The sequence below is a fragment of the Salvelinus namaycush genome, chromosome 34 (assembly GCF_016432855.1).
Source record: "Salvelinus namaycush isolate Seneca chromosome 34, SaNama_1.0, whole genome shotgun sequence".
In the NCBI taxonomy this organism is placed as follows: Eukaryota; Metazoa; Chordata; class Actinopteri; order Salmoniformes; family Salmonidae; genus Salvelinus; species Salvelinus namaycush.
Genome location: NC_052340.1, coordinates 24,151,259 through 24,174,397, shown reverse-complemented (window position 1 = coordinate 24,174,397; position 23,139 = coordinate 24,151,259). Strand labels below are relative to the sequence as shown.

General features: G+C 41.1%; 1 protein-coding gene and 1 pseudogene across 1 annotated transcript; one reads left to right on the top strand and one right to left on the bottom strand.

Annotated features, from left to right (window-relative positions):
* Window positions 1-969: 969 nt before the first annotated feature.
* On the bottom strand, window positions 970-6,593 carry LOC120028448 (annotated as a pseudogene).
* A 36-nt stretch (window positions 6,594-6,629) lies between these two features.
* On the top strand, window positions 6,630-21,679 carry LOC120028826 (ribosomal protein S6 kinase beta-1-like). Its single transcript, XM_038974072.1, has 15 exons — window positions 6,630-6,799; window positions 7,885-7,928; window positions 8,062-8,182; window positions 8,323-8,391; window positions 8,922-9,069; window positions 9,607-9,664; window positions 11,165-11,265; window positions 12,019-12,109; window positions 12,246-12,336; window positions 19,323-19,430; window positions 19,511-19,573; window positions 19,823-19,900; window positions 19,996-20,103; window positions 20,544-20,656; window positions 20,761-21,679. Exons 1-15 carry the CDS (start codon window positions 6,731-6,733, stop codon window positions 21,014-21,016), a joined length of 1,518 nt encoding a protein of 505 aa, XP_038830000.1. The 5' UTR covers window positions 6,630-6,730; the 3' UTR covers window positions 21,017-21,679.
* The last annotated feature ends 1,460 nt before the right edge of the window (window positions 21,680-23,139 follow it).

Below are 23,139 nucleotides of genomic sequence, written 5' to 3'. Positions count from 1 at the left end.
TTATTGTATAAAGCATCTTCTGCTGTTGAGTTAAGGATGCTTAGGCAATCAGACCACCAGGATAGAAAAAATGTTTGAACCTCTCAGAGAACTAACATCCAAAAGGTAAGTGTCAAGATTCTCCAATAGCAATCCGGATGCTTTTTGAAATTTGGTAAAATGTATTTAAAACAATCTTATGGAAAATATGGAGTTGATAAGTTGTAATTAGAAACTAGATATATATCATGGCTTATTGTTTTAAAGAAAGCAATGCTTATTGTCCTGTGGCAATGAGTTTCCTGAAGCTGGTTTGTATAGACTTGGTCCTGGTTGTTGCAGGTATTGTACTCCATCTCCCATCCTGTCAGATAGCTTATCAGACTGGTGTTGACTGTTTGAATCACATGGCGACAACGGTCTGTAAGCTGTCTGAAGTTCTGGGTATTAACCATCTGAAGAGTGCAGTCTTTTTACCATAGTCAAACTTTCAAGCATGTGTTAATTTCAGTACATTTGATTTGGTCCGTTAGCTACCAAACAACTTCCCAACAGACATTTGTAGGGCGTCATGGCTGTTGTGTGCATTTGTAGGTAATCAGTTGTCTTATCTGAGAAATCATGCTGTCTTCAATAAATCGCCTTGTTCATATAAAATGTTTTTTTATACCCCTCAAATGTACATGTCATTCATTCAACATGACTCCTTTGACCATTAGACACACATATTCTACTTGTACCAATCTCCTGTTCTTAAAATGCCAATATAGTATTACCTCTGTGCAAGTTAATTGGCTTAGGCAGGAATACAATATGATTGCGCTTTGTCTGCAATGCATGGTTTAAAGGCAATATTCAGAGAACACATTCGTAGTAAACGCTGCATATGATGGCTCTATTGGAAATTACCTTCAAAGTGCATTGTCCAAATCTGCGGTCGGATTGAATCCCAAACAGTATCTTACTTGTCCAAAGTTGACTAGCTAGGGATTACCTGTTCAGGAAATCTTCCTCTGAGTTCCCAAACTTAGTGTACAGATGAATGTAGGCCCTGTGGAAGCAGAGACACCACATCAATATGTGGAAACCCAATAACCTGGGAATGAGGCAGTTTAGAACAGTAAAATGCCATTACCAATCTTTTTGCAATGATTGACAATGACTCATCCTGTTGGAAAACATCAATATAAGTGAGCATGCATGCCTTTTTAAAAATTATTTGTACATGATGTGCCTAACCTTACCTGGAAGCAAACATATTATAGGCTTTCCACCCCATGTTGTCCAGAGGCCTCAGCAGAGCCTGGCTGTTGCTGACCAGTGTAGGATACTTATACTTGTTTAAGGGGACTGGGGTTTTCCACACGCTGAAAGCCAGGGGGTATATAGGGTTGGATCATGAAATCCACCTATAGATATAAAAACATTTGAAAGGAGTGTTGGATTCTAGAATGAATAAACCAGTATCTGTATTAATGTCTATTGTCCCATAATAGTTAGACACCTATGTACTGGTCTCTTACCTATCTCTGCTCTGTTCACATCCTTCCCCCGCAGTATGAGCAGGTTGGGGACGTCTTGAAGCCAGGTTGTCTGTGACTCCTGGTCCTCTACCCCTTCAGGCTGGAGAGAGGGTGCTCGCACCTGCCAGTCGATGCCTGAAAAATAACAATCCTCAGAGCATTAACATGAATATCTGGACATGGAACAGTAAACACGATGGAGAAGCTAGCTTATACTAACTATATTGTACAAACATGGCTACACACAAAAAAACAGAATACAGTGTATTTATGTTTAAACAGAATCAATATACAGTACCAGTCAAAAGTTTGGACACCTACTCAAGGGTTTTTTATTTTTACTATTTTCTACGTTGTCGAATAATAGTGAAGACATCAAAACTATGAAAAAACACATGGAACCATGTGGTAACCAAAAAAAGTGTAAAACAAATCAAAATATAATTTATATTTGAAATTCTTCAAAGTAGCCACCCTTTGCATTGATGACAGCTTTGCAAACTCTTGGCATTCTCTCAACCAGCTTCACGAAGAATGCTTTTCCAACAGTCTTGAAGGAGTTCCCACATATGCTGAGCACTTGTTGGCTGCTTTTCCTTCACTCTGCTGTCCAATTCATCCCAAACCAACTCAACTGGGTTGAGGTCGGATGATTGTGGAGGCCAGGTTATGATGCAGCACCATCACTCTCCTTGGTCAAATAGCCCTCACACAGCCTGGAGGTGTGCTTTGGGTCATTCTCCTGTTGAAAAACAAATGATAGTCCCACTAAACGCAAATCAGATGGGATGGCGTATTGCTGAAGAATGCTGTGGTAGCCATGCTGGTTAAGTGTGCCTTGAATTCTATATAAATCACTTACAGTCTCAGCAGCAAAGCACCATCACACCTCTGCATCACAGTGGGAACCACACATGCGGAGATCATCCGTTCACTTACTCTGCGTCTCACAAAGACACGGCGGGTGGACCCATAAATCTCAAATTAGGACTCATAAGACCAAAGCACAGATTTCCACCGGTCTAATGTCCATTTGTTTGTGTTTCTTGGCCCAAGAAAGTATCTTCTACTTATTGATGTCCTTTAGTAGTGATTTCTTTGCAGCAATTTGACCATGAAGGCTTGATTCACGCAGATAGCCCAAACCCAAATAGAGCTATCTTCTGTACACCACCCCTACCTTGTCACGACACAACTGATTGGCTCAAATGCATGAAGGAAAGAAATTCCACAAATTACAGTGCCTTGCAAAAGTATTCATCCCCCTGGCGTTTTTCCTTTTTTGTTGCATTACAACCTGTAATTTAAATTGATTTTTATTTGGATTTCATGTAATTGACATACACAAAAAAGTCCAAATTGGTGAAGTGAAATTTAAAAAAGGACGTGTTTAAAAAATAAAAATGGAAAAGTGGTGCATGCATATGTGTTCACCCCCTTTGCTATGAAGCCCCTAAATCAGATCTGGTGCAACCAATTACCTTCAGAAGTCACAACATGAGTTAGATTACACACAGGTGGACTTTATTTAAGTGTCACATGATCTGTCACATGATCTCAGTATATTTCTTGTCACCATAGCAGCACACACCCGTAGCAAGCGCCCCAGCAGGTATATTTCACTGGTCACCCCCAAAGCCAATTCCTCCTTTGGCCGCCTTTACTTCAAGTTCTCTGCTGCCAATGACTGGAACGAATTGGCAAAAATCACTGAAGCTGGAGACCCATATCGCCCTCACTAACTTTAAGCACCAGCTGTCAGAGCAGCTCACAGATCACTGTACCTGTACATAGCCCATCTTTTAATAGCCCATCCAACTCCCACATCCCCATACTGTTATTATTTTTTGCTCCTTTGCACCCCAGTATCTCTACTTGCACATTCATCTTCTGCACATCTATCACTCCAGTGTTTGATTGCTAAATTGTAATTATTTCACCACTATGGCCTATTTATTGCCTTACCTCCCTAATCTTACCTCATTTGCACACACTGTATATAGACTTTTTTTTCTCTATTGTGTTATTGACTGTATGTTTATTTATTCCATGTGTAACTCTGTGTTGTTGTTTGTGTCACACTGCTTTGCTTTATCTTGGCCAGGTTGCAGTTGTAAATGAGAACTTGTTCTCAACTAGCCTACCTGGTTAAATAATGGTGAAATAACTTTAAGAAATGGGTCTTCCAAATCGACAATGGCTTCAGGACAACAAAGTCAACGTATTGGAGTGGCCATCACAAAGCCCTGACCTCAATCCTATAGAAAATGTGTGTGCAGAACTGAAAAAGTGTGTGCGAGCAAGGAGGCCTACAAACCTGACTCAGTTACACCAGCTCTGTCAGGAGGAATGGGCCAAAATTCACCCAACTTATTGCGGGAATCTTGTGGAAGGCTACCTGAAACGTTTGACCCAAGTTAAACAATTTAAAGGCAATGCTATCAAATAGGAAATGAGTGTATGTAAACTTCTGACCCACTGGGAATGTGATGAATGAAATGAAAGCTGAAATAAATCATTCTCTCTACTATTATTCTGACATTTCACATTCTTAAAATAAAGTGGTGATCCTAACTGACCTAAGACAGTGAATGTTTACTAGGATTAAATGTCAGGAATTGTGAAAAACTGAGTTGAAATGTATTTGGCTAATGTGTATGTAAACTTCCGACTTCAACTTTAGGTCTATAACACTTTGGGTCTAGCGTGTCTCCCACTTTGCTGTAGGGATGTTTTTTATTGGCAGGGACTGGGAAACTGGTCAGAATTGAAGGAATGATGGATGGCGCTAAATACAGGGAAATTCTTGAGGGAAACCTGTTGCAGTCTTCCAGAGTTTTGAGACTGGGACAGAGGTTCACCTTCCAGCAGTACAATGACCCTAAGCATATTGCTAAAGCAACACTCAAGTGGTTTAAGGGGAAACATCTAAATGTCTTGGAATGGCCTAGTCAAAGCCCAGACCTCAATCCAATTGAGAATCTGTGGTATGACTTAAAGATTGCTGTACACCAGCGGAACCCATCCAAATTGACGGAGCTGGAGCAGTTTTGCCTTCAAGAATGGGCAAAAATCCCAGTGGCTAGATGTGCCAAGCTTATAGAGACATACCCCAGGAGACTTGCAGCTGTAATTGCTGCAAAGGTGGCTCTACAAAGTATTGACTTTGTGAATAGTTATGGGGTGAATAGTTATGCATGCTCAAGTTCTGTTTTTTTGTCTTATTTCTTGTTTGTTTCACAATAAAAATGATTTTGCATATTCAAAGTGGTAGGCATGTTGTGTAAATCAAATGATACAACCCCCCCCAAAATCCATTTTAATTCCAGGTTGTAAGGCAACAAAATAGGAAAAATGCCAAGGGGGTGAATACTTTCGTAAGCCACTGTAACTTTTAACAAGGCACTCCTGTACATTGAAATGCATTCCAGGTGACTACCTCATGAAGCTGGCAGAGAGAATGCCAAGTGTGCAAAGTTGTCATCAAGGTAAAGGGTGGCTACTTTGAAGAATCTCAAATATAAAATATATTTTCATTTGTTTAACACTTTTTTGGTTACTACATGATTCCATGTGTTATTTCATAGTTTTAATGTATTCACTATTCTACAACGTAGAAAATAGTAAAAATAAAGAAAAACCCTTGAATGAGTAGATGTGTCCAAACTTTTGACTGGTACTGTAAATAGACCCATATTGAGTTGCATGGGGACATCAATTGTTTTGGAATTTCACACTTATGAATTTCATTCCAATGCTTCCCCATGGTGTTCAAAACTAGTACAGCACTCACTTCTGACCAATGCACTATGGCTACACAGCACATTTTATTTTTATTAAACAGTAACATGCAAAACGCAGTAAGCATCTGATGTAGGTGTTGGAGCAAGCCTGGCCAGGTGAACACACTGTAAGCCATGGAGGAGCTGGACACCTGGGGAATGTTGCAGAAGCTGAGCAGCTTGTACTCTGGGTGACACACCAGGCCGCTCATCAGTTCAAATGGAAACACAGTGCACAGTGTGTGATATGCAACTTCAAGACTTTGGCACTGGTTCATTTGTTGCAGTAGTGTTGATGCTCAGTGCTCACCTATGGGGTTTCTATTGTAGACACCGTGGAAGTCACCAGTGAGTGCAGGCTGCAGAACACTCCCTAGCTGGTGGGCGATTACTTTGTTGACGTCACTGAATGATATGTGTTTGATCATGACTTGGGTACAGATATTGTGCACTGTGTCATTTTCGTGAACGAGGATGGCATCAGAGGTGTGACAGCGTGAGCACAGAGTTGTAGTTCTGGACAATCACCTTCAAAGGAAAACCCAAAACAGCAGTTAGTGAAAACTGGTCATCCAAAGAGTACTGATGATGATGTTGTTTCTGGCTTCAGAAATTATATTACTGTAACCGTGTAATTTCTTTGTCACCTAGCTATCTTAAGAGGAATGCACTAATTGTAAGTCGCTCTGGATAAGAATGTCTGCTTGATAGACAACAATTTTTCACCTCTTCCACACTTACTTTACGGAATTCAAAATTACAATGCTTGTCTTTCATAATTTGGTCAGATATACTTGGATGTGTAGTGTCAGCGTTTGTTGCTGGCATGTCATGCCTAAAGGAGCACCTTAAATGAAATTATGGGCAAAAAGGCAAACTCCGCTCCATCATTCATTGAATCAGATTGCTCATTCATCACTAAAATGTAAAAAATAAAATGCTTTGAAATATTACTTTCTTAGACCATAGGAAATATGTCTGTATTGTAAAACATAAATAGTAGGCCTTTATCTGCCAGATCTGTGATGTTTTCCAGGTGCTGAAGCAAGCCTCTTGCCTTTCCAGTGCCACAGGGCCATGTCAGGTGGTTGAGGATGAAGGAGTTTGGGTAGGTGTCCCGGAGACACCGAGTGGCGTATGTGCCCACCCCTGACCCTGTGCCCCCGGCCACACTCATCATGGTCATGATTCCTGCCATACGGTCATAGCGCTCCACCTCTCTCCTCACGATGTCCACCACCACCTCCTCATGACGTGGTCCATGGACACAGTATCTCCACGCAAAGAAATTAAAACACAGTGTTGTCATATCCGCGCTTCACTTGGTTGGTTGTGTGGTGCGCATGCTCTGTTTAGTAGCCGGTTATGGCGGCGGCGATGTGTGTTTGTCCATGAGGCGGATGAGCGCGAGCTATTCTCACCGACTGAACCTGAACGAAAGCATTGATGGCGGGTGTATTCGACATCGATTTGGATCAGCCGGAGGAAAATGTCTCCGACGATGAGCTCGAGGAGGTAATTTAGTCGATTCTGTCGGGTGTTGCACGAGTGTTCGATGTAATTGCTGATAGCCAATCTAGCTAGCTATAGGCCTGTCGTCTTGGATTGTTGCCAATGCTTTAGGCCCAATTTTGACAACGCTCCAAGCTAGCCTTCTAACATTAGCTAGCCACAGATCAGCCAGTTAACACTCATGAGCTGTCACTTGTTCTCAGCTGGTGGGAGATAGTTGTTATACAATTAATATATTTGCATACTTTATACGAATATTGAATATAATATTTTCAAGCTTGCTAGACAGTCAATGTGCAGCAAAGGCAAGCGTGCTTTGGTTGCTGTCGTGCAACAGTTTATTTTGGTACTTCTGCAGTTTGGAACAATATGGACTGGAGGTTCTTATGTGGACACATGGAAATCCCAATTTGGACAAGATTTAATGATGGGTTATAGTGGACATGCGCCGTTCTGATAGACCTATCTATGAACTATTTGTGATAGCTAGCTAGTAAATTGGCTATATACGGCCATGTTTACAGTTTACATGGTATGAACGAACTGTATTCATGCTCTGACAGTTAGCTACCAAGAATTACAATTTTATCATAAACATTTCGTACTCTATTGAACATCTCATGTTCAGTGCCCATTGGCAAGGATTTTGGGCTACACTAAATATCACGTTACATGTTTTTTGGGGTGTAAAATGTTTACCTCCATAAAGATTTGTAAACATAACAAAATAAATATAAGTTTGGGGTCAATTCCAAGGCTGTCGAGAAACAAAAAAAGCAGTCTACAGCTCAAGATCCTCTATCCAGGGTTCTGAAATAAATGCGAACTAAACAGATTTGAATTTAACGTTCTTTCACATGATGTTATACTCTCTCATGTTGGTCTATGTTGAGTTAATGTTTTAGCTAACATTGCATTGATTTCAGTTGATGTCCTTGCGTCTAAGATTTAACACTTTAAAAAAGTAATATAATCAACATTCCTGTTGACTCTAATGAGGTGCTACTGCTGTTCTATGGCTCTGCAGTGATTTCAGTTATAAAGCAGATTTATTTTTACAATGTTCTAATTTACATTTTCTGTCATAGGCTCAGATCAACGATTTCATGGACCAGTGCAGTGGCTTTGAATTGTAAGTGTTGACCCTTAACATTATGAATGCCTGGTAGATTAAATAATTATGTTGAGTAGTCACAGTAATTGTACCGTGCTTCGGTCAGTGTATTGTAAGTGAGAATTTAGTTTTACATTAATAATTTCCCCAGCAATATGGACGACTGTGAGAAGATTGAGATATCTGAGGACAACGTCAACCAAGGAAAAGAGAACATCAGGCCAGAGTGTTTTGAGCTGCTGCGGGTGCTGGGAAAGGGCGGTTATGGAAAGGTATGGTGCTGTTCCCCTGAGAGCCATTAAAATGCTTTTCCACTGGCTTTTATGAAGTTTTATTCAAATTCCATGTCAAACTTGTCATTATTTGGCCTGGCCCATTGTGTTGAACTGGTTCTTCCCTTCTTCTTTTTTAGGTTTTTCAAGTTCGAAAAGTTGCTGGAGCAGCATCGGGGAAGATATTTGCCATGAAGGTTTTAAAGAAGGTACCTAAAAATAATATTCAAAGACACATTTATTTACAATTAGTTCATAATTGGCAGCAGGCATATTTATCAAGTCTCTCAATTTTGTCTCAAACTTAGTAAATATAGTTTTATGTTGCTTCTGTGAAAATATTGGCTTTCCTTGAAGCCTGTTGGTATTTTTGGTAGTTTGCCATCTTCGCTGCTGCAGTCTTGGCATTTCAGAAGCTGTTTCAGTCCATTCGATGTTGCACAATAGATCGTGCTTTTGCTTGATCAGTGAAATGGACTTGACAGATGTGACTGCATGACAGATGCAGTCACATACCACTTCATCAAGATTTGTCCCCCAAGCTATGCTGCAAAAATTCCCAGAAAAGCCAATGTTGTTCCAATGTTCTAAGCAACACTGAATTCAATGTTAGCACATTCTTGACAGTGGTGGCTTGTCTAGAACTGATAATGAAATGTATTTTATCATGTGGCTTTTTAAATGGCATACTAGCGGTATTAGCATGACTAATGGTCATAAATGTTTTGGGGCCTTGCAGGCTATGATTGTACGCAATGCTAAGGACACGGCCCACACCAAGGCAGAGAGGAACATCCTGGAGGAAGTGAAGCATCCTTTCATCGTGGATCTCATCTACGCCTTCCAGACGGGGGGCAAGCTGTACCTCATCCTGGAGTACCTCAGTGGTCAGTAAATCAGGGGTCACACAGGCAGTTACATCAAACAACCTATTCACCCAAAGATAATCAACCATCCATTCTCTCCACACTCTTCCTGTTGCTCAAGAGTTGCTGGGGAGTCCGACTGAATCTCTTTACACATTAGCAGTCCCAGTCATGCAGATGGTTTCTCTTATTCTGAGACCAAGGGATGGTTTCACAAAAAATATGATTCAAATCATCTGAATGTGTTGTTTCACACAGGACGTTGGCCTTTGCATGATTTACATGAACACTTAATGGGCCTCCTCTGCTCATTGCATCTAACCATAATGTATGTAATAGTGCCTACATCCTGTCCACTATCCCTTCCTGTCTGTGCTCCTCTAGAGTTACAGAGAAGAATGCACACTATGGTATGTGAAAGTCAGAGTCAGAATTCAAAATTAAATGGGTGAAAGAGTCAAGTTGGTGTAGTCTCCCCACAACTATTTTGTGCAACACTACAAATATTTTTTGTTTTATGTCTGTTTCAGTTTTAATTAATTTTGTTGTACTTTTCAGGTGGAGAGCTGTTTATGCAACTGGAAAGAGAAGGGATTTTTATGGAAGACACAGCCTGGTGAGTAGAGATGACAAATGGCAATGTAGTCATACCAGTCTAAGTTTTCTTACATCCACTGTACTAAGACATATATTTGGAATAACCTACACCAGTATGTTAGTTGGTGAAAGGGAAAATGCTATTTACAAAAGCAGTAAACTTAAGATTAGGTTACCAGGTGTTGGCTGTGTCTGGCACAGAAAATAATTTTGTAAAAATCTGTGTGTGTGTATACCAGTGGCGTGCCGTGGGCCTGGGGCCTGGGCCTTCAGTGAGGTCCTACACAGTCCCACCCGAATTAATCGACCTCTTATTACCATCATTATGATGCCATGGCTCTAGACACTATACATTTAGACAGAAACGCAGTATAACCTGGCGTTGCGTCACCTTGAAAGTGACAAAAATTGAAAAAAAGAAAAATGGAAAAAAAGAAAAAAATTGAAAAAGAGTCTTTTCAATATTTCCCTATTTTTCTTCACCTTTTCATTGTGCAGCTCCATTTCCCTGCGCGCTTGTTCGTTGAGCTGTAGATCCACTCGGGTGTCCCCAAAAGTTTTCAAAAGCACCATTGCTTGTAAGTGCCCAGCCGTACTTTGGTGTCTCGTTGCTGCCTTGGTTAGACAACTCAAGTTTGCAAAGCCAGTGTGGCTCCAAACACCAAATCGATCACTTGCAAATAATAGGCATTCCCAGCAGTACAGTTTGCAGTGCTTCTCGGAGCCTGTGAGCCATTGATAGCGCTCGTAGTTGAAACTTTGAAAGTGGCGAGCGAACGAAGCACTTTCCCGCCTGTGACAGGCTTTGTGGCGTCGGGCGACCTCTCCTTACAATGTCTAACTTTTCTTGAAAAGTTCGTCTTGAGAATGGCGTTATAATTATATCCTCGACCAAATCGATATCTTCTCCTCCTTCCGCCATTGTGGGTTGAAAAAACAGCTTAGTAGTACGCGAATTAATTCGTTTATCAAATTCAGTTTCCTAGTTCTGAGGTTCTGCATAGACCTGCCCATAGGACCTGCCTCTCAATATTGGTAATCCAATCAAAAGACGTGCACGCACTACGCCTGCTAGCTGGCTCCTGTATAACACTGGAGCCAGCCAGCAGGCGTACAATAGCCAACTCTAAAGCTGATTGGTTGACACTAAATTTTCATTTCCATTCACTTTAAGCTACAAGCGCCCGCACTGTTGATTCTGAAGGCCTGAGGGCAGATTTTAGACCCCTGGCAACACATGATGGCTGAATATGATTGGATAAAAGATCTAACATAAAGACCAGCCCTCCAAATCTCAACCTGGGGCTGGAAGCAGTGCAACCAAGAGGAAAGCTATGAAATGAAGAGTATAACTCTTACTCTGGGGAATAATTTAATACATATTTGTGGGAAAATATATTTAAAAATGTATATATATATATATTCTGATGATGTTTAGGCCAGCAGAGAAGGCCTTGCTGGCCCTGACGGCCCACCACTGGTGTATACATACAATGTAAATGTGGTTTCTTATCTGCAGCTTTTACCTGGCAGAAATTTCCATGGCTCTGGGCCATCTGCACCAGAAAGGCATCATCTATAGAGACCTGAAGCCTGAAAACATCATGCTTAACAACCAAGGTAATGCTGGGCAAGGATGTCACAACAGATGTCCTGAGTTGCAATCATGTGCACTGCAAGTCAGACAATGTTTGATGCTACATTAGCTGTAAATGCATCCACATTTGTGCATGCATATGCACAAATGTTAGACATTAGAGCTAGTCCCTGAGCAGACACAACCTGCCCAGTGACTGCGGTTGAAAATTTGCCAGGCTGGCTAAAACCGGCACTTTTACTGAAACGTTGATTAATGTGCACTGTCCCTGTAAAAAAAAAAAAAAAAAAAACTCAACAAGTGGTGAAAACTTGTTGGCTCACTATTTAAAAGAAGATGGAAAACAAGCTATAGGATGAAACAAAGTTTTGGTACAGCTGACTAGCGCTAGCTAATGCTACCTGCCGTAGCAAACAAATATAAATTGATAATTGGAGTCAAATATTGGTATAATATTGTCCAAAATGTAATTGATATGTAATTTTCCCCATATCACTATTACACAACATTATTGTTATTTTTTTTACTGCTGCTCTTTAATTACTTGTTACTTTTATCTCTCATTCTTATCCGTATTTTTTTAAACTGCACTGTCGGTTAGGGGCTCGTAAGTAAGCATTTCACTGTAAGGTCTACTACACCTGTTGTATTCGACGCATGTGACTAATAACATTTGATTTGATTTATTCCGCAGGAAATGTAATTTACAAAATGTTCTGCATGTCCACCTCAAAGTGAAATTGGCTGTAGTGTTTCTGTATTGTGTATTTTTCCAGGCCATGTGAAACTGACTGACTTTGGGCTGTGTAAAGAGTCCATTCACGGCGGCACAGTCACCCATACTTTCTGTGGCACCATAGAGTACATGTAAGTCATACTTTGTAAAATACACACCACCTGTTGTTCATGTAAATCTGTTGAAAGCTGTGCTATTTTTATCTATTTACTGCCTCGGTTTATCATGAAAAGATGTGTTAAAAAAAAAAAACTGTTGTTGTGTCAGGGCTCCAGAGATCCTGATGAGAAGTGGACACAACAGAGCAGTGGACTGGTGGAGTCTTGGAGCGCTTATGTACGACATGCTGACTGGAGCGGTTAGTGCAAATCTTCTTTCATAGACTTCTGTTTATAATGACGTAGTAATACAACAACTTCTGTTACAATCAATCGGTGTTGACTAGGGTGTTGCAGTGACTGTATTACTGCCACAATGGCGGTCCCGAGTCATGAAGGCAGTCAAATTCCACGTGATCGTTTAGTCACGGTAATTAGGCTTCTCCAAGCTCTGATGCTCCTGATGGTCATTAGTAGCTTACCAAACTTGCTAACTGCCTGGTACTCAGCACTCTATTGTCCCTCTAATCACTCTGATTGCTTGAGGAAACAGAGTGATGGCCTCTATCAAAAAGAGGAGGATCACATCAGCTTTCTATAGACTAGTCCTACTATATTTATTTCTCAACTTTCCTAATATTAAGCACTTTGTTTATCTTTACCACAGGAGTATAGTCTACCTGGCTATTTAAGTGCATAGATGACATGTATTTTTTCCTGCTGCCTAAGTTTTGAGACGGGTGCATGATAATGGTCCATTCTAAATCAAAACAAATGTCACATATACTATTTAGAATATGTAAAGACAAGATGAAATCAGAATAGTCTGATGGGTGATAATATTAGCATGTCACTTGTGAATGATATATATTTTATTTTTTTGCAACTTTTTCTAATCATAGTCGCATACCTCATGTAGCCTACCCCAAAGGCCTATATGTTTTGATAAGGTGTGTATCACAACTGAAGTGGCCAAATAACTTCTTAAAATGAAGCACATTAATCAGTTTTACAAGGCGTTTAGAGCCCAACTGACATACATAAGCAGCACTTGAGTTTCAAGTTTGGGGAAGATAATTTTCACCATATAAATGGTCCTTTTTAATAAAAGCATTACATGTATAATCGCATTTGCGGTCAGATTTTGATAATGGTGTTTTCCCGCTAATGGAACATTCGCGCTTATATCCTACTGCCATGTGCGCATTGCTGCGCTTATAATGTGAAGAAATAGCCTTATAGATTATCAACATTTTAAGCTAAATGTTCTGTTTTTTTTTGATGCTAGTGGTTGTATAAATTTGGGATCTATCCCATCCCACAACTGTCCCAGACTATGTTTGGAATATTTCTTTCTTATGCAGAAGGTCAAGTTGACCAATAGCATAGGTACATTTTTGTACTATGGGGGATAGTAGATTGACATAGGCTAGTGCTTTTGCTGTTTGTTAGGCCTACTCATCTTGTTAGCTGACAAAGTAAATGTGGAAAGTTCTTCCATTGTCTTCAATATACATCTCTGAATTGGATAAGGACGCGTGCAGTTGCGTCCCTGGTGTCTGTCTTCCCTTGTAGCTTGTGAGAATGACCCAATCACGTGATGGAGAGCCATGTGAGTGAGAGGCGCTTCGGATTGCGCAGCACTAAGGTAGAAGGGAACAAGGCAGCACTCCGGGCCGCAAAAGGCATGGAATTTTTGGGGGTGCATTACAGCCACAAAGGGGATGCCGCCGTGAAATTCGAGTCATTATCAAGTGCTTGTCAAATTGTGAATGAGAGACTATTGGAGTGTGTACAGCCTGTGCAAAAAACAAAGCTGAGCTCATGCCTTTCTTTTTAAAAAAATCATCATTACTAGTCTCATCATGCAGCCTTACAATATATTAAAAATCAAAACTTATAGCCCAATGTTTGTAGAACAACTAAAGTTACATTAATAACTCTAAATTAAGCAAATAGGAGTACCTATTTATTTGTTAACTGCTCAACACAGAATAGCTGCATGTGCAAATCTTTTGGATAAAATATTTATATTTTATTCAGCTTTGTTCATACTATAAAATAATGCCACAGAATTCTAAGCAAATCTTGTTTACTGAATGAACTAGTGTAGCCCATAGCCACATCAGGACCTAACATCAAATCAAATTTTATTAGTCACATGCGCTGAAAACAACAGGTTTTACTGAAAACAACCTTACAGTGAAATGCTTACTTACGAGCCCCTAACCAACAATGCAGTAAAAAAAAAAAAAAATGAAATAAAAGTAACAAGTAATTAAAGAGCAGCAGTAAAATAACAATAGCGAGACTATATTCAGGGGTGTACGGTACAGAGTCAATGTGCAGGGGCACATCGGTTAGTTGAGGTAATATGTACAGTGGCTTGCAAAAGTATTCACCCCCGTTGGCATTTTTCCTATTTTGTTGCCTTACAACCTGGAATTAGATTAGATTTTAGATTTTTTGGGGGGGGTTTGGATCATTTGATTTACACAACATGCCTACCACTTTGAAGATGCAAAATCATTTTTTATTGTGAAACAAACAAGAAATAAGACAAAAAAACAGAACTTGAGCATGCATAACTATTCACCCCATAACTATTCACAAAGTCAATACTTTGTAGAGCCACCTTTGCAGCAATTACAGCTGCAAGTCTCCTGGGGTATGTCTCTATAAGCTTGGCACATCTAGCCACTGGGATTTTTGCCTGTTCTTCAAGGCAAAACTGCTCCCGCTCTGTCAATTTGGATGGGTTCCGCTGGTGTACAGCAATCTTTAACCTCTCTTGGGCACGTGAGATGTTAGCGTCCCACCTCTTCAACAGCCAGTGAAACTGCTGGGCGCCAAATTCAAATACAGAAATACTCATTATAAAAATTCAGAAAACAAAACATATTTTACATAGATTTAAAGATTAACTTCTTGTGAATCCAACCACGGTGTCAGATTTAAAAAATGCTTTACGGCGAAAGCATACCTTACGATTATTTGAGAACATAGCCCACTAGACAAATCATTACAAACAGTAACCAGCCAGGTAGAACAGTTACACAATTTAGAAATAGAGATAAAATTAATCCCTTACCTTTGATGATCTTCATATGGTTGCACTCAGCAGACATTGATTTACTCAATAAATGTTCCTTTTGTTCGATAAAGTCTCTTTATACCCAAAAATCTCAGTTTTGTTCGCTTTTTCTTCAGTAATCCACAGGCTCAAACGCAGTCAAAACATGAAGACAAAAAATCCAAATTACATCCGTAAAGTTCATAGAAACATGTCAAACGATGTTTATATTCAATCCTCAGGTTGTTTTTAGCCTAAATAATCGATAATATTTCAACAGGACAATAACGTTGTCAATATAAAATGTAAACAAGAAAGGCACTCTCTCGGTTTTGCGCATGAAAAAGCTCCGTGACACTTTAGGGTCCACTCATTCAGACTGCTCTTACTTCCTCATTTTTCAGGGTACAAGCCTGAAACAATTTCTAAAGACTGTTGACATCTAGTGGAAGGCATAGAAACTGCAATTTGAGTCCTAAGTCAATGGATACTGTAATGGCATTGAATAGAAAACTACTTCCTGAATACATTTTTCTCAGGTTTTCACCTGCCAAATCAGTTATGTTATACTCAGACAGTATTTTAACAGTTTTGGAAACTTTAGAGTTTTCTATCCAAATCTACCAGTTATATGCATATCATATCTTCTGGGCCTGAGAAGCAGGCAGTTTTAATTTGGGCATGCATTTCATCCAAAATTCAGAATGCTGCCCCCTACCCTAGAGAAGTTAAGTCATACCACAGATTCTCAATTGGATTGAGGTCTGGGCTTTGACTAGGCCATTCCATGACATTTAAATGTTTCCCTTTAAACCACTCAAGTGTTGCTTTAGCAGTATGCTTAGGGTTATTGTCCTGCTGGAAGGTGAATCTCCGTCCCAGTCTCAAATCTCTGGAAGACTGAAACAGGTTTCCTCAAGAATTTCCCTGTATTTAGTGCCATCCTCCAGTCCTTCAATTCTGACCAGTTTCCCAGTACCTGCCGATGGAAAAACATCCCCACAGCATGATGCTGCCACCATAATGTTCTCGGGTGATGAGAGGTGTTGGGTTTGCACCAGACATAGCGTTTTCCTTGATGGCCAAAAAGCAAAATTTTTGTCTCATCTGCCCAGAGTACCTACTTTCATATGTTTGGGGAGACTCCCACATTTTTTTTCATTAAGCAATGGCTTTTTTTCTGGCTACACTTTTCCGTAAAGCCCAGCTCAGGGGAGTGTATGGCTTAAAGTGGTCCTATGGACAGATACTCCAATCTCCGCTGTGGAGCTTTGCAGCTCCTTCAGCGTTATCTTTGGTCTCTTTGTTGCCTCTCTGATTAATGCCCTCCTTGCCTGGTCTGTGAGTTTTGGTGGGCGGCTCTCTCGGCAGGTTTGTTGTGGTGCCATTATCTTTCCATTTTTTAATAATGGATTTAATGGTGCTCCGTGGGATGTTCAAAGTTTCTGATGTTTTTTATAACCCAACCCTTATCTGAACTTTTCCACAACTTTGTCCCTGACTTGTTTGGAGAGCTCCTTGGTCTTCATGGTGCCACTTGCTTGGTGGTGCCCCTTGCTTAGTGGTGTTGAAGACTGGGGCCTTTCAGAATGGGTGTATATGTACTGAGATCATGTGATGGATCATGTGACACTTAGATTGCACACAAGTGGACTTTATTTAACTAATTATGTGACTTCTGAAGGTAATTGGTTGCACCAGATCTAATTTAGGGGCTTCATAGCAAAGGGGGTGAATACATATGCACGCACCACTTTTGCTTTTAATTATTTAATTTCTTTCAATTCACTTCACCAATTTGGACTATTTTGTGTATGTCCATTACATAAAGTCCAAATAAAAATCTGTTTAAATGACAGGTTGTAATGCAACAAAATAGGAAAAACGTCAAGGGGGATGAATACTTTTTCAAGGCGCTGTAGGTAGAGTTATTAAAGTGACTGTCTATAGATAACAGAGAGTTGCAGCGGCGTAAAGGGGGGGGGGGGGGGGCAATGTAAATCGTCTGGGTAGCCATTTGATTACATGTTCAGGAGTCTTATGTCTTGGGGGTAGAAGCTGTTTAGAAGCCTCTTGGACCTTTTCTACCGCCGTGCAGTAGAAGAGGGAACGGTCTATGACGAGGGTGGCTGGAGTCTTTGACAATTTCTAGGGCCTTCCTCTGACACCGCCTGATATAGAGGTCCTGGATGGCAGGAAGCCAGTGATGTACTGGGCCCCAGTGATGTACTGGGCCGTACGCACTGCCCTCTGTTGTGCCTTGCGGTCGGAGGCCGAGGAGTTGCCATACCAGGCAGTGATGCAACCAGTCAGGATGCTCTCGATGGTGCAGCTGTAGAATCTTTTTGAGGATCTGAGGACCCATGCCAAATCTTTTGTCTCCTGGGGGTGAATAGGTTTTGTCGTGCCCTCTTCACGACTGTCTTGGTGTGCTTGGACCATGGTTGTTGGTGATGTGGACACCAAGGAACTTGAAGCTCTGAACCTGCTCCACTACAGCCCAGTCGAAGAGAATGGGGGCGTGCTCGGTCCTCCTTTTCCTGTATTCCACAATCATCTCCTTTGTCTTGATCACGTTGAGGGAGGCCAGGTCTCTGACCACCTCCCTATAGGCTGTCTCGTTGTGGGTGATCAGGCCTACCTCTGTGTCATCGACTTAATGATGAGGTTGGAGCCATGCCTGGCCGTGCAGTCATGAGTGAACAGGGAGTACAGGAGGGGACTGAGCACGCACCCCTGAGGGGCCCCTGTGTTGAGGATCAGCATGGCGGATGTGTTGTTACCTACCCTTACCACCTGGGGGTGGCCCATCAGAAAGTCTAGGATCCAGTTGCAGAGGGAGGTGTTTTGTCCCAGGGTCCTTAGCTTATTGATGAGCTTTGAGGGCACTATTGTGTTGAACGCTGAGCTGTAGACAACGAATAGCATTCTCACATAGGTGTTCCTTTTGTCCAGGTGGGAAGTGCAATAGAGATTGCATCATCTGTGGATCTGTTGGGGCAATATCCAAATTGGAGTGGGTCTGGGATGATGGCGTTGATGTGAGACATGACCAGCCTTTCAAACTCTTCATGGCTACAGATGTGAGTGCTACGGGTCAGTTATCATTTTGGCAGGTTACCTTAGTGTTCTTGGGCATAGGGACTATAGTGGTCTGCTTAAAATATGTTGGTATTACAGACTTGGACAGGGGGAAGTTGAAAATGTCAGTGAAGACACTTGCCAGTTGGTCAGCACATGCTAAAAGTACACGTCCTGGTAATCCGTCTGGCCATGCGGCCTTGTGAATGTTGACCTGTTTAAAGGTCTTACTCACATGGGCTGCGGAGAGCGTGATCAGTTTTCCTGAACAGCTGGTGCTCTCATGCATGTTTCAGTGTTATTTACCTCGAAGCAAGCAAAGAAGTAGTTCAGCTCGTCTGGTAGGCTCGTGTCACTAGGAAGCTCTCGGCTGTGCTTCCCTTTGTAGTCTAATGGTTGGCAAGCCCTGCCACATCCGACGAGCGTCAGAGCCGGCGTAATACAATTCGATCTTAGTCCTGTATTGATGCTTGAGGGCATAGAAGGATTTTTTCTAAGCTTCTGAGTTAGAGTCCCGCTCCTTGAAAGCGGGCCTGTTCCCGGGAAAGCAATCTGTCATTCACGTCGGAATTGTTAAAGGAAAAAAGCATTGTGCCAGTCCGTGGTGAGTAATCGCAGTTCTGATGTCCAGAAGTTTTTTTCGGTCATAAGAGACGGTAGCAGCAACATTGTGTACAAATAAGTTAAACAACGCAAAGAAACTATCAAAAAAAAACACTTGGTTAGGAATACGTAAAATGTCAGCCTTGTCCATACGTTGACAAGATGGCGCCGGAGAACAACTCGGAGTATGTTATTCTTTTCTGAAATAGACATTTTCTTCATGTCATGCTTCTTTAGAGTTGTTTAAAATAGATGGGTTTTTTTTGTGCAGGTATTACATGGTATTATTAGACTTTAAAATGTAGATGTTCCAACGGTCTGCAACAGTGGCTTGTGTGGAAGCCAGGAGATGCTAAATGTGTTAATGTTAATTAATGGTCAATTACTGTGATACCAACAGTTATTTGCTTGACAATCACCGGCTGACGAAATTTCATGACTGCCACAGCCCTAGTGTTGACCCAAGGTTATTTTATTTTTCAAATGTAGCCACCCTTCACTGGTGAAAACAGGAAGAAGACCATTGACAAAATCTTAAAATGCAAGCTGAACCTCCCACCCTACCTCACACAAGAAGCCAGAGATCTCCTGAAAAGGGTGACTATTTTAACATATTTGACCTTTTTATTTTCATTTTGGTTATCGCATATGTATTATTACTTGTTCTTGTTTTTCAGCTTCTGAAGAGAAATGCCTCGTCAAGGCTTGGAGCAGGGTCTGGAGATGCTACAGAGGTGCAGGTGAGAACAAGAGAAGGAGTGGAACATTTTTGGATGGAGTGACTTGATGCTGACAAGACAAATGTAACCTCAACCTTGAGTTCGAGATTCTACCCCATTCTGACAAGCAACACTTTGTCTCAAGCCTCTGATCACAATACAACAAAAAAGATGACCCTAAATAGAAGTGTTCAAAAGTGAGAGGGGACAGGGAAGTATTGAAATTAAAATGCTATTATTATAATATTTTGCTTGCTTATCTTCCCTTAGGCTCATGCCTTCTTCCGACACATTAACTGGGAAGAGCTCCTGGCCAGGAAAGTGGAGGCTCCATTCAAGCCTTTCCTGGTAAGCAGAAGAAGAGCTTCCGTTTGTTTTAGACAACCTTTCCAGCTCTCAAAGGCATTAGACTCTGTAACATACCTGATCTCTTGTATCCATAGCAATCTGCTGAAGATGTGAGCCAGTTTGACTCCAAGTTCACCAGCCAGACACCAGTAGACAGCCCAGACGACTCTACGCTTAGTGAAAGCGCCAACCAAGCCTTTCTGGTAAGACTGCTACATATCTTGTTAGAGATTACATGTTTTTATTTTTTACAGCTTTTTATTTTGTAACATACACATTACACTTTTTTTTTTACATAGCAAGAATAAAGTAATTTGATATACATTACATCTAGACAGTACTTATACATCATGTTTTCAGTCATAACTATTATAGAACATGAGCTTTTAAACCCACCTCTCGGCTACTCTGTCCATCCCACCTGTCTCCGTAAACCGCCCTCTTATGATTTCCATATGCCATATATTTTTCAGCTGTGCTGTTTAACATAAATTCGGAACCTGTCTAAATCGCGTAGTACATGTGTTTGTGTTAATTTTGCTCATAAGACAAAAGCATGATATGACAGAATTCACCTTAATTTCTCCTTATACCTTGGTAGGCAGTACTGGTGACAGTAACCCCTCTGTTATTGCTCCTGCAGGGCTTTACGTATGTTGCTCCATCAGTACTGGAAAATGTAAAGGAAAAGTTCTCATTCGAGCCAAAAATCCGCTCACCCCGACGGTTTTTGGGGAGCCCAAGAACACCAGTCAGGTATTCTGTCATTTCAGCCTCTTCAGCTGTTCCTAAATATCTTGTACAACATTGAGTATGCCACATCACCACATAGTCAAGGTATGTCCCCTATTCCTTTTCAGCCCTCTCAAGTTCTCTGCCGGTGACGTGTGGCCCCGGGGCCCATTGATGCCCGGCGGATCCTCTCTATGTCTCCAGTCGCCACAGGAGCAGGTCATGTATGTGTCAACCCCAGAACAGATGGATGTGCAGTCCAGCTCTGAGGCCTCAGCCCCCCTACCCATCCGCCAGCCTACGGGGGCCAACCTGTCCCAGTTCAAACAACAGGCCTACCCCGTCATGGCCAAGAGGCCCGAGCATTTACGCATGAACCTATGACCAGCAGCTCATCTTAGAGGACTTTTTTTCTTTGTTTATAATTATTCTTTATTTTTTAAGATAAGGACACTAGAGACAATGAAAATCTAAATTTCACTTCTACACACACAATCACTACCTGAAGTCTCCCCAAGGCTGTAACCTCCAGTGTGCTGCAGCTGAGCTCGGCAGACGAGGCCACTCCCTCAGGTCCCCTTGACCTCTGCAGCCTGACCCCTAACAGGACTGGACCAGCGGGACGGGGCATCACTATGGATATTTAACTTTTTTTATTACTCCATCCTACCACAAAAAAAAGGAATGAGATAAAACGTATCAAATGTGACCCATCACAATTCACACTAACGTGCAGTATATAAAACATCATCCAAAGTCCTTCATGTTAGATGATTGACTGCTGATGAGGAATGAATTGCTTCCACTGAACACTTGGGAGATTTGACAGTATTTCTTGAAGGTTGCTTCCTGGCTCAGGAAGAAATCATACAAATTATTGTTAATTGAAAACAAATGATTGGGAGGGGTATCAATAAGCTGAGGTTCTGAACATAGCTTTATGTCTTAAGTATTTTACAAAAGGGATGCATCTACTGTGCTATATCAATGATGGATCAATTCATGAGGGCCTCAATAAAAATACATGTTTACTTTTTACATTTTGAATTACTAGCTGAATGTGGACTTTTGGTTATTACATTTGTATTATTGTACTGATAGAGAAGAGAATGTTGTTGGGTAAGAACTAAATGAGTACATGCACATTCTCTAATATTAAACAATATGCACCACACTAAAATGAATAGCTCTGTCATAGTGTATTTTTAATTGTTGGGAAGGTACCATTTGCTTAGTGGGACTAGAATTACTGTGACAAAGTCCAAGGACTATGACCTACACTACTGGTCAAAAGTTTTAGGACCTACTCATTCAAGGGTTATTCTTTATTTTTGCTATTTTCTACTTTGTAGAATAATAGTGAAGACATAAACTATGAAATAACACATGGAATCATGTAGTAACCAAGAAAGTGTTAAACAAATCTAACTATTTTAGATTCTTCAAAGTAGCCACCCTTTACCTTGATAGCTTTGCATACTCTTGGCATTCTGTTAACCAGCTTCACCTGGAATGCTTTTCCAACTGTCTTGAAGGAATTCCCACATGCTGAGCACTTGTTGGCTGCTTTTCCTTCACTCTGCGGTCCGACACATCCCAAACCATCTAAATTTGGTTGAGGTCGGGTGATTGTGGAGGCCAGGTCATCTGATGAAGCACTCCATCACTCTCCTTGGTAAAATAGCCCTTACACAGCCTGGAGGTGTGTTGGGTCATTGTCCTGTTGAAAAACAAATGATCGTCCCACTAAGCCCGAACCAGATGGGATGGCGTAATCGCTGCAGAATGCTCTGGTAGCCATGCTGGTTAAGTGTGCCTTGAATTCTAAAGAAATCATTGACAGTGTCACCAACAAAGCTCCCCCACACTGTAACACCACCTCCTCCATGCTTTACGGTGGGAAATACACATGCAGAGGTCATCTGTTCACCCACACCTTGTCTCACAAAGACATGGCGGCTGGAACCAAAAATCTCAAGTTTGGACTCCAGACCAAAGGACAAATTTCCACCAGTTTAATGTCCATTGCTCGTGTTTCTTGGCCCAAGTACGTCTCTTCTTGTTATTGGTGTCCTTTAGTAGTGGTTTCTTTGCAGCAATTTGACCATGAAGGCCTGATTCACACAGTCTTCTCTGAACAGTTGATGTTGAGATGTCTGGTACTTGAACTCTGAAGCATTTATTTAGGCTGCAATTTCTGAGGCTGGTAACTCTAATGAACTTATCCTCTGGAGCAGAGGTAACTCTGGGTCTTCCATTCCTGTGGCGGTCCACATGAGAGCCAGTTTCATCATAGCGCTTGATGGTTTTTGAGACTGCACTTAAAGAAACTTTCAGTTCTTGTAATGCTCCATATTGACTGACTTTCATGTCTTAAAGTAATGATGGACTGTCATTTCTCTTTGCTTATTTGAGCTGTTCTTGCCATAATATGGACTTGGTCTTTTACCAAATAGGGCTATCTTCAGTATACCCTTTTTTTTTTTTACTTGAATGAGTATTTGTTC